General features: G+C 43.9%; 1 protein-coding gene across 5 annotated transcripts in view; it reads right to left on the reverse strand.

Annotated features, from left to right (window-relative positions):
• The window catches only part of PTK2 (protein tyrosine kinase 2), a 211,110-nt gene that overhangs the window by 101,435 nt on the left and 97,381 nt on the right, over nucleotides 1-12,294 (reverse strand). For all 5 annotated transcript variants that reach the window (XM_086741328.1, XM_086741324.1, XM_086741326.1 and 2 more), the window contains one exon: nucleotides 6,645-6,732. In XM_086741328.1, the coding sequence (XP_086597454.1) occupies nucleotides 6,645-6,732 (88 nt within the window). The remainder of the gene's footprint in view (nucleotides 1-6,644; nucleotides 6,733-12,294) is intronic.

Genomic DNA, 12,294 nt, shown 5'->3' on the forward strand with positions numbered 1-12,294 from the left:
CACAGAAAGCAGGCATTGGCACAGAACCTTTGGAAGATACCAACTTCACAACGATACAAACAGCAGGATCTACAAGAAGAACATCAGCATAGCTTTGCGAGTGCAAATCAGCTTTCACAGTTAAAAAGTGAGTACTTGCTGAGGAACTGGGAATTTCAGCGATTTCAAGCAATCAACCTCTGTAAAGGACATCTCATAATTACTTTTACAAGCTGTAAGGAGCAGACACGTGATGTTCAGCTTGATTTATATTTTAATCATTTATTTAAAAATCATTTTTCAAGCAGCTGCAATTCTTACATTTATTACTACTTCCCTTTAGGACACAGTTTGTGTGTCAACCATTAACTCTTCCTGAAATATCTTTTTTTGTTGTTTTATTTTTTTTTTATTTAAACAGGCTGCAAATATCAGGATCAATGTCAGCTTTTCTCCCTACGTCCTTGATTTTCTTCAAAGCTTCTCCTGTCAAAGTCATTTGCTTTAGGTCCCCTATTTTTATTAGAGTCTAAAAAAATATTGTTATTTAATTAGGTTACAGAGTCTAATTCCCAGCCTGCATTTCAAATTATATCTCACGCACCTAAGCCTTAAAAAAACTTCAGTAATTAAGTTATTATAGTAATTGCCTGGGCTTAAAATTTCCTACATGTTGGGGGACAGCATTATAAAAATAATTTAATTTCCATGATGCATTTATCTGCCACAATACAAAAGACAATTTTCATGTAAGGAAATACATTTGAAGCATTAACATTGTCTTTACAGACACTACAGAGACAGAGCAAAAAAGTGCCATTTGTCCACAAGAAACTTTGCCTCCTCTTTCTTTGGAGGATTTTCTTTCTCTTTTTCCCTTTTTCTAGAAGAAAATAGGTACCAAGTTTTTTTCTTTTCTTTTTAAAACCAGGTGGTTTTTTTATGAAAATGAACCTGCGTTGTACTTGTCTGGTGAAGCACAGCATCTCGGTGGCACACAATTCAGCTTTTTCCAGAGCATCATTTCCCTGCCCTGACTTTGTGATCATCCTCTCTCTGCTTGCAACTCCTTCTCTTGTGTATTACACAAATTTTGGCTCATTTTAAAAAGCAAAACCAAAACTCAGCCCTATGGTCTCCTTTATTATATATATATTTACACTTCCAGAGCAGCTCCACGCTGCAGGGTAAATGAGGCAGCATCGAGAAAAATTCTTCACTCGTAAAAACAAATTATTCTTCTTCAGGATCTAAAAAAAACCCCTAAAAGTTTCTTTAAAGGTCTTCTGTTTGAGCAGGAGGTCAGCTACAAAGGAACAGCTGATGCCCAAGAGCTGGTCCCCCCCCTCCACTCTCGTACAGATGCTTACTCCCTTTTCATCAAGGGATAAACCAGCTCCAATTACTGGAGGCCAACATGTTATTCAAGGATAAATGTGTGCAGGCTCTTGTCCCACAAGAGAAGGAAGGCAATTCAAGTAGCTTACGTCTGATTCTCATTATATAAATGTTTTTAAAAGCTGTATTCTATCTTGAGGTGAGATATGGCTTTCGTTCCTCACTCAGCTATTAAGGGAAAAGAGAAAAGCCCGTCTCCTTTATTCCCACCTCCCACAGCCACGTCACTGGGACAGAGGGAGAGGAAGACACTCACAATGAATTTCACCAACACTTACAGCAACTGGAAATGTTTCCAAAAAGTACCAGAAAAACTTTAAGTCTGATTTTCTTCACTTAAAAACCTCTAAATTTTAATTCTCCTTTTGTATCCTTATGCTGGTTCCTCCAAAGTTTTCTTGAAAAACAGTAAGAATCACACAAAAGAGAGATATCTTTATTTTAAGATTTACAACACAGTCCACTGAACTAAAAAAAAAAAAAAAGGAGGTTGGTTACTGATAAAAATTAACTTACAGTATTTTTACTCAGCAATCTTGTGTACTTCATGTTAAGGTTTCACAGGCGGGGTTGGAGTTCACTTCGGTTCAGATTTGGCTACACAATCCAACGGGACACAACTGAAGGCTGGCACATAAAACCTACGCAGCATCTGCCAACCATGCAGACAACCATAAATCTGGCATCTCCTGATTTTTTAAAATTCCTTAACCTCACAATTAAAACAGCACTGGGTGGGATCCAATTTGCCTAATTTGGCTGAAATTGTGAGCAGACGGACCCAAGGGAATAATGCAGTCAATGCAGCGGCACCACCTAAATGCTCCACTTAATGAGAAAAAGAGAAGACACCTCTGAAATACAAACTGAGCAGAGAATGCATGGAGAGCAGCCCTGAGGAGAGGGACTTGGGAGTGCTGGTGGATGAGAAGCTCAGTATGAGCCAGGAATGCGCCCTTGTAGCCCAGAAAGCCAACTGCATCCTGGCTGCATCAAGAGGAGCGTGGCCAGCAGGTCGAGGGAGGTGATTCTCCCCCTCTACTCTGCCCTGGTGAGACCCCACCTGGAGTACTGTGTCCAGTTCTGGAGCCTCCAACGTAAGAAGGATGTGGACCAGTTGGAGAGGGTCCAGAGGAGGCCACGAAGATGGTAAGAGGGCTGGAGCACCTCTCCTGTGAGCACAGGCTGAGAGAGTTGGGGCTGTTCAGCCTGGAGAAGAGGAGGCTCCAGGGAGACCTTACAGCGGCCTTCCAGTACCTCAAGGGGGCCTACAGGAAAGATGCAGACTAAACTCTTCACTAGTGCCTCTTGCGATAGGACGAGGGGTAATGGTTTTAAAATAGAGGGAGGTAGATTCAGATAAGACATTAGGAAGAAATTTTTTACACTGAGGGTGGTGGAGCACTGGCCCAGGTTGCCCAGAGAGGTGGTGGATGCCCCATCCCTGGAAACGTTCAAGGTCAGGTTGGCCGGGGCTCTGAGCAACCTGATGTGGTTGGAGATGTCCCTGCTCCTTGCAGGGGGGTTGGACTAGATGGCCTTTAAAAGTCTCTTCCAACCCAAACCATTCTATGGTTCTATGAAGACTTGTCATATGCTACCTTTGACACCTTCCAAACAGACAAGCAAAAAAAGGAGACAATTCTAGAAACACGTAAAACGACACATCTTGAACACACAGCTCCTCCAGTCAAGAGGAACGGCCCAAGCATCAGCCTCTCCCCGACTCACGTCTCAAACTGAAGCACAGCCTGAAACACAGATGCTTTGACAAACTACGTGGAATCAATATTAGTCTGACTAATTCTGTCATTACAAACAAGTTCCACGGTGTCCCCCCGCCCCTAATTTTAATCCTCTGCTGTACAGATTGCAAGCCAGGGGCACTCTTATGAAAAGCCTCGTTAAGTGCCCTGCTTTTATATTTCCAATTAGCAGAGCTTACGCCCACTGCAGATGGCAGAATGAGTGCCGCTGATTACAAACGGCTGCACGTCGAGCTACAAACAGTTCTGGTCATAGGTTCTTGATTTGTTCAAGACTTTTGAAAATAAAGAATATCTAAAACAAAGAAAGCATCCTTTAAAAAGTCAAAAATAAGAAAACAAAAAATATTTCACATATTAAGTGAACTTAAACTGCAGAGTGAAATGCAGGCACCAATTTTCACAGGGCAACGCACTCCCTGAAGTGAATGGGAGCAGTCACGCGCGTGAAGTTACCAGCGTGTGCCAGTTTCCAGTTCAACGGCCTGGTAATTGTGGTTTGGGTTAACCGGATGAATAAACTGTGCCTGTTGACAGCAATTAAGGTAACATTTTGTTATCTTTAGAAACATTCTGTGCTTTTCTGGAAGATGAAGATCACTTGAGGATTCAGTCTCTTACTCAAACTTTTGGCTTGTTTTTCAACAATACTGCTGCACTGCAAATTCAAGAAGATAATTACATTTTCTAAAATCCATGGACAATTCATGGGTGACTGAGGTCACCGTATTTCTTTTCCTTCTCCATGAACTTTTTCATTTGATGTTCTACATTTTTAATAAGTCAGACAACATGTGTTTAGATATTAACAAGTTAGTAGCAGGTTCTCAGCTTCATCTTGGAAAAAAAAAAAAGATTTAGTCATGGACATCATCTGGTCCTCAAAATCTTTTCTTCTATTTATAACAGACAAGACACAATGCATCTGACTTTTACGTCTACAAAAGCCAATGTGATTACAGAAGTGTTATTTTGTTGGATGTTTGTTAATTCTATAACCAGGTCCTACGTTCGTGATCTCTAACAGTTACTTCTGCACACAAAGCCTAAGATACCTATGTGTGCATGCATGACTTATGTACTTTCTCTTGTTCTTGCCCATACACAGTACGATGCATCTGACTGCGAGCTCTCGTTAGCAAAACAGAATGTTAAAAAGTTGCAGAAATGACAACGAGAGAGAAACAGAATGCGGAAAATCGTCTTTCCCTGGTTTTGCGCATCCCCCTCTGTTTTATGATGCAGTGTTACTGCTCAAATTATTTTCCTGCCTTCTTTCCATAAGTCACTGGGGTTGCCGTAACACTTTACCAGATGAAAGTAATTGTCTTAATTTATTCAGAGGCCAAGTGAGACACTGAACAAAACAGAATCACAGACTGAGAATGACAGCTCTGAAAAGTTGTGCACCAGATTTCCGTAACAATGGAAACCCAAATACCTTGCCCTATCCTGGAAAAGAACTTGAAGTGATCTGAAGAATTGGATTTAGAAATACCTCATGATGGAGGTAAGTAAGGGGAGATGGAGAAGTAAGGGGAAGAGGGAAAAAAAAACCTGTATGGTCTGCAGAGCAAGGAGATACGAACCTCTGCTTTTCATTTTATGAGCGCACCAAGATTTAGGGCATCATCAGATACACACAGCTGTTGTCTTTGCATATCAGCTCCTCCTTCACAAACCTTCCTGATATTCTGGCCATTTGCACCTGCTTCTAATGATCTCCCCAAATTTAGTAAAAACGTGTTTCTCAGAAAATGAGAAAAAATATTCCTCTGGCATTTCTTGAAAAACAAAGAGTTCTCTTGAGGCGCAAATGTAAGGACACTGCAGGCTCCCCAGCTCTTGGACAGGTACAGGATGGAGCTCAGGAAATTATTTTGGAGCTCATCACCCACTTTTGCATAATGGAAAACACAAATCTCCTATTTTTAAAGCCAATATGAAGAAAGTCACTTGTCACTAAAACAGAACATGGTTTTGTTGTTTCTAGAAGAACTCCCAGCAGTACTAAAAAAGTCACCAAGATCCAGACATTTTTAGGCTGAAACAAGCACATCACATGGGTCAGTTAAACTAGAACGCCGAGTCCAGATAATCACTGCACTGAAATTGTCTCCTCAGAAGTCAATTCAATCACATACCAATACCAGAATTTAATCACACATTAAAAAAAAAATTAAGTAATTTACCTAAGGCAGGAATGTGTGTGTGTACAATAAAGGATAGAAGAATTTAAGAAATTAGTGTAAGAATTTTCCTTCTATATTCTGCTTTCAGATGAAGTATTGGACAGAGAGAAGGATTATGTTTTCCTCTGTTTAGAAACTTAAAAAGAAAATTTAATCAGAATTACTGTTTCCAGAATTTGCAAACATGCCTGTTCACAAGGGCAGAAGAGTGCCACACTTTGGACCAGCTCCAGTTATATCCTAATTTTAGGGGATGTTGCTCAAGAATTATGGTATGCCCCAAGCAAGCAACTTAAGATCAGGACATTTTTGAATGTGGCAGGGACACAACAAAAAGTCCATGGGAATAGTTTTCCTTGGTAGAAGCCTTTCGGGTTTGAGTAGCATTATCAGCACTTTGTATTGTTGTTCCTTTGACACAACAAAACGCATCAGGTGAAAAATAAAATAAATTACTATTTCAAAACAAAACTCCAGAGCTTCCATGGTGCAGTTCTTGAGCTCTGCCAGTTCAGCTGACTCGACAAGCCCTTTCCCCCGCCTCTCATTCCTACCTTATTCCATCTCTATCATGACAATATTCCATAAAATGACTGCTTTAAACAATCTAGATTAAAACTAACCCTGAAATTATGACATAAAACCATACCTGCTTCACCAACCTGTCACCATTAGTAACACGAACTGTTTGTTAAGCACTAACAACATTTCAGCGTATGAACATAGACAGTGCGGCATCCAGACACTGGGAAAGACCCACCCAACGAGCAGCCAGTAAGTTTGGGGTTGAATTTTCAGAGACGCATGGATTCTTAAAGTTAGGGGATACTCTAATTCAGACTCCTCTAAAAGACATCCCTATGAAGTCTAAACTTTGAGCTTGCCAGTCTAAAAGCAAATTTAAATTATTTAAGCGCACAAAATGAAGATTTAGGTGCTTGATTTACAGAAACTTTTACTATTACGCAGTTTTCTTCAAATCAAGAAAATAACCTAATAATATAGTAGAAAAAACATTCCACGGTTGTAGTGAAATTGTCCACTTATTTACACTCGCAAAAATAAAGAAATTCAGCATTTTAATAAAGTGTGAAATAACTATACGAAGTCAGCTGAACAACAGTAAATTTTATCTAAGTTAAGAAGACAATTGCAGAATTACTTCACCTTTGGAAAATATTCCTCATCAGTTTCCATAGAGAAAGATGCCATTCTACCAATTTCTGTTTCTGCAGTTACATGTTATGCACATAAAAAAAGTCAGAATTTTCAAAATTGATGCCAGCAAAAGTAGCAAAACTGAACATACCTGCTGATAGAAAAAATTTAGCGTTGGTTTGTCCTCAGTGAACTGGTTTAGAAATCCCTTTGGCAAATACCGAATTCTTAATTCATATCTGAAAAGCAAAAGAAAGAACTGGTGAGACAGAAATAATAGTTGAGATTTCCTCACTTCAAACATTATTAAAAATAAGGATTAAATTGGAACAGAAAACTAAGGAGACATTTCCTCTTCTGACCACTCTGAGAACTAAACTGGAAGGCAATATCTGACACTTCATAAAGATGTTTACGAAGCACCTTTGTAAGAGAAGCAAACACGAAACCCTGCTGCCTTCTCAGAGCTTCAGTGAGGGTTGAAACATCAAGACTTGGAGCAGATAAGCTCCAGCTCCAGATCCATAGGAAAGGAGGTCCCAATCAGGTGACGACAGCAGATGAGCTGCCAAAACCACGACCTCCTGGCATGTTTTTTATCTTTGGTTATCACAAGCACAGACCCCGCTGCTCCAGGTAAGAGCAGCAACCAGTGTTACCCACCAGAGAGCCACACTCTACCAGCAAACCAGGGCTTACTCGAGGAACACAAGTTTCTTCTCTGATTAAGTGCTGCAATATTCACCTCTCAGCTGTTCCAAGGGCTTTGAAGAAATTTCTCTGTAAAAAGGTTTCCTATTTCCTTATTTCATAGAACCATAGAATGGTTAGGGTTGGAAGGGACCTTCAAAGGTCATCTAGTCCAAACCCCCTGCAAGAAGCAGGGACATCCCTGACTAGGTCAGGTTGCTCAGAGCCTCATCCAGCCTGGCCTTGAACGTTTCCAGGGATGGGGCATCCACCACCTTTCTGGGCAACCTGGGCCAGTGTTCTATAACTCACATCGTAAAAAATTTTTTCCTAATTTCTAATCTAAATCTACCCCCCGCTATTTTAAAACCATTACCTCTCGTCCTATCGCAACAGGCCCTACTAAACAGCCTTTCCCCATCTTTCTTGTAGCCCCCTTGAGGTACTGGAAGACCGCGATCAGGTCTCCCCAGAGCCTCCTCTTCTCCAGGCTGAACAGCCCCAACTCTCTCAGCCTGTCCTCATAAGAGAGGTGCTCCAGTCCTTTTATCATCTTCGTGGCCCTCCTCTGGACCTTCTCCAACTGGTCCATGTCCTTCTTGTGTTGGGGACTCCAGAACTGGACACAGTACTCCAGGTGGGGTCTCACCAGAGCAGAGTAGAGGGGAGAATCACCTCCCTCGACCTGCTGGCCACACTCTCTTGATGCAGCCCAGGATGCGGTTGGCCTTCTGGCCCGCAAGGGCGCATTGCCGGCTCATGTTGAGCTTCTCGTCCACCAGCACTCCCAAGTCCTTCTCCTCAGGGCTGCTCTCAATCCATTCCCCGCCCAGCCTGCATTTGTGCCTGGGATTGCCATGACCCAGGTGCAGGACCTTGCACTTGGCCTGGTTGAACTTCATGAGGTTGGCACGGGCCCACCTCTCCAGCCTGTCCAGGTCCCTCTGGATGGCATCCCTCCCTTCCAGTGTGTCAACGGCACCACACAACTTGGTGTCGTCGGCGAACTTGCTGAGGGTGCACTCTATCCCACTGTCCATGTCACCGACAAAGATGTTGAACAGGGCCGGGCCCAGCACGGACCCCTGAGGGACGCCACTCGTGACCGGTCTCCACATGGACATCGAGCCGTTGACCACCACTCTCTGAGTGCGGCCATCCAGCCAACTCCTTATCCACCGAGTGGTCTGTCCATCAAACCCATGTCTCTCTAGTTTAGAGAGAAGGATGTCAAAAGCTTTGCACAAGTCCAGGTAGATGATATCCGTTGCTCGTCCCTTGTCCACCGATGCCGTCACCCCATCATAGAAGGCCACCAAATTGGTCAGGCACGATCTGCTCTTGGTGAAGCCATGTTGGCTGTCACCAACCACCTCCTTGCTCTCCATGTGCCTTAGCATGGTTTCCAGGAGAATCTGCTCCATGACCTTGCCAGGCACAGAGGTGAGGCTGACCGGCCTGTAGTTACCTGGGTCTTCCTTATTCCCCTGTTTAAAAATGGGGGTTATGTTCCCCCTCTTCCAGTCATCGGGGACCTCACCAGACCGCCACAACTTCTCAAATATGATGGCCAGTGGCTTGGCAACTTCATCCGCCAGTTCCCTCAGGACCCGAGGATGGATCTCATCAGGACCCATGGACTTGTGCACCTTTAGGTTCCTCAGATGATCCCGAATCTGCTCTTTGAGTACAATGGGCAGTTCTTCATTCACGCAGTCCCTGCTTGCACCTTCTACAGCTTGGGCGGTGGGACAGGAACTCTTGTCGGTGAAGACTGAGGCAAAAAAGTCATTGAGAACCTCAGCCTTCTCCATGTCCTGGGTAACCAGGACACCAGTTCCCTTCTGGAGGGGGCCTACATTTTCCCTGGACTTTCTTTTGTCCCCTACGTACCTATAAAAGCTCTTCCTGTTACATTTTATATCCCTGGCCAGATTCAGTTCTGCCAGGGCTTTGGCCTTCTTTACCTTATCCCTGGCCACTCGCGCAGCCTCTTTGTAGTCCTCCCAGGCTACCTGTCCCCACTTCCACCCTCTATAGGCTTCCTTTTTCACTTTCAGTTGGTCCAGGAGCTCCTTGCTCATCCACGCCGGCCTCCTGGCCTTTTTGCCCGACTTGTTCTTCATCGGGATGCACCTCTGCTGAGCTTGGAGGAGGTGCTCCTTGAATATAGACCAACTTTCCTGGGCCCCTCTTCCCTCCAGGGCCACCTCCCATGGCACTTGGCCCATCAGGTCCCTGAAGAGGCCAAAGTCCGCCTTCCTGAAGTCTAGGGCAGAGAGCTTGCCGTGTATTTTCCTTGCTGCCCCGTGGATCTTGAACTCCACCATGTCATGGTCGCTGCAGCCAAGGCTGTCCTTTAGTTTCACATCCCCGACCAGTCCCTCCCTGTTGGTGAGCACAAGGTCGAGCATGGCACCCCTCCTTTTGCTGCATGCAAAAGTCAAATGAACCAGTTTTCAAGGTGACAATCATCTTTTTCAAAGTAACAGTACATCACAGAGTGGAAATTCAGAATGAGCCTTGACTCATGACCCACATCAAATTTGTATCTTTTCTCAAACCCTAAAGCACTACTTCCAAACCCGAAATTTGGTATTATTGCTTGTCCTGCAGTAACAGCCCACGATGTTTGACACATACCTCTAATAATTCCTGCAACAAAATTCTGCTAATGAATGTCCTCATCCCCTTGGGTGGGCCCACACAGCATATCCTAAGTGTAAAACTCTTTACTGCCCTTCCCCAAAATAAGCATATTTAACAATCTACTCATGCTGGTAAGAGCAAATATTGCAACATTTCAATCTGCCGGCTTCCGCAGGACAAGAATTTCTTTTCAAGCAAGTGATGTGGCTGCCTGCAATCAAGATTCATACGGAGATTTAATAAAAAGTTATTAGGAGTTACTGCTGCTTGGGATTCCACTGCAAAAGGAAGTTGCAGTATTACTCTCTGCTTTGAAGTTACTGAAAATACATAGTTTCATTAGAAATCATAAAAATAAGGAAAACATTTAGAAACTGTAAAAATATGCATACACACTAAACAAACTAGGAATATTTAGAATTAAGAGTTGAATTGTCAGATTATACAAATGAAAAGAATCCTTTATTTGGTCTCCCAAGGTACTAAGAACAAATATTGACTGGTAGTCACTCCACAACATCTCTTTTCCTATTTTTCAGTCACCCTACAAGCCAAAAATCAGAGACTATTCAGGCCTAAAAAACCACACGTAGAACTGATCTCAGACCTTCAGCAGCGTACATGCTGTCTCAGTCACCCTGATCTAGACCAGGATGTGGAACATCTTTACTCTCTGGGATTAAAAAAAAAAAAACAGGAAAAGAAATCTCTCTCTTTTACGGGGACTTGTCTTCTTAATCGAGGAGCCATGAGAAGTACTGCTTTTTGCCACAGGATCTCGTGAGACAATCAGGTGAGGCAAAACAGCTCGTCTGGGACAGTCCCTGGGAGTGACCTCCATTACCTATTTATAACCTAATCTCTCACTACACCTGCGGGAATGAAGAAGCTGACTTCCGAAGGCCAACTCAAGGATGGGCTTCATTTTCAGTATCCTCTAAATCCTACTGTCTTTGAAACATAGCCAACTGATGAGGACGACAAGTCCCTTTCCCACAAACCAGGTCTGCTTTCTAAATAAGCATCCCAGCTGATGATCACCCCCCTTACATTTGATAAAACTATTACTGGAAGATGGCTGTTCTACTTACTGCTCTGCGTCTGTACTGGGGTACAAAGCACAATAACACACGCTATGGGCCTCCACTCAGACCTCCAGAAAGCTGGGCATCAACAGAGTTAACAAGTTGTATGGTGGCCGAGATCCATGTCTCTGTGTCCCTAGTTGTGGCCCAGATCCACGGGCCATGGTGGCCCAGATCTGTGGATCCTGGTTGCCCAGATCTGCGGATCCTGGTTGCCCAGATCTGTGTCTTTATCTCCTTAGCTGTCTGTAGTCCCTGGTGGCCCAGATCTGTGGTCCGTGGTGGTCCAGATCCGTGTCTCTGTGTCACTAGCCATAGTCCATGGTGGCACAGGTCTGCAGACCATAGTGGCCCAGATCCATGTTTTTATGACCCTGGTTGTACTCCATGGTAGCCCAGATCTGTGGACCATGGTGCCCCAGATCGTGGGCTGCCCAGAGTTACCACTACCTGGGCAGCTGGCAGAGCCAAAAACAAAGGATGATCCAACTCTTACTATTTTGTGTGCATCAAAAGAAATAATCTCACCAGTCCCAACCACGTAGCCTGGTTGCAGCAGGTTCCGATTCAGTTCACATCAGCAGAAAAGGAGAAGATTGGAACAAAAAGGGCAGACAGAGGAGGGAGAAAATAGCCTTGTGCGAGCTTAACGAACTGAACCAGCTCACTGAAGGATCAGACAAGCATTAAGGCTCATGGAAGCAACGGGAAAGGACTGTATAACCGGAAGGGAAAGAGGGGAGACAGCAGACTGCGGAGAGGAGAGGGGCAGAGCTTTTAGATCAACTTGGTCAACTCACTGAATCACTCCGTAGGTGGTCTGGCTTCTGTGCCAGTGCCGAGGCATTTGTATTGCAGCTATCAAAACTGACAGCACGGGACTGCTAAGCACTGGGGCTTCCTTTGGGCCATCTTCCACCTGCTACAGCCAAAGCATGAGTTACAAGGACCTGCCCTACCTACAAACCTTCAGCACAGAACCGGAAGATGTCTACCCTGCGGGGAACGATCTGTTACTCAAACCTCTCGATTCTCCCCTTGTGGGACAAAAAAGACCAGCAAATAGTGTTTTGGCACACAGCTTGTTTTTAAGACAGAAAGGAACAGCTGCTGGGATTGCAACTGAAGTCTCGGTATTATCAGAAATCACCAGGGTTGATGCTAGGATTTAAGAGTCCCACATCCCACTGACCCTAGTTTACCTGGCTGTTCAGGAGTAAAGATGAAGGTTAAGGGAGGAAGGCTCTTCATCTTTCACCCTCATGCCCTTGGAAACATGAAAATAATAATACTACAAGCAAAGATTAATTTCTTCACCAAAAAGTGAGTTTAACGCACGCTTAGGTCTGCCTTGCTAGCATGAACACTAAGAGGAAA

This window comes from Chlamydotis macqueenii, chromosome 2 (assembly GCF_036417535.1).
Source record: "Chlamydotis macqueenii isolate bChlMac1 chromosome 2, bChlMac1.mat, whole genome shotgun sequence".
In the NCBI taxonomy this organism is placed as follows: Eukaryota; Metazoa; Chordata; class Aves; order Otidiformes; family Otididae; genus Chlamydotis; species Chlamydotis macqueenii.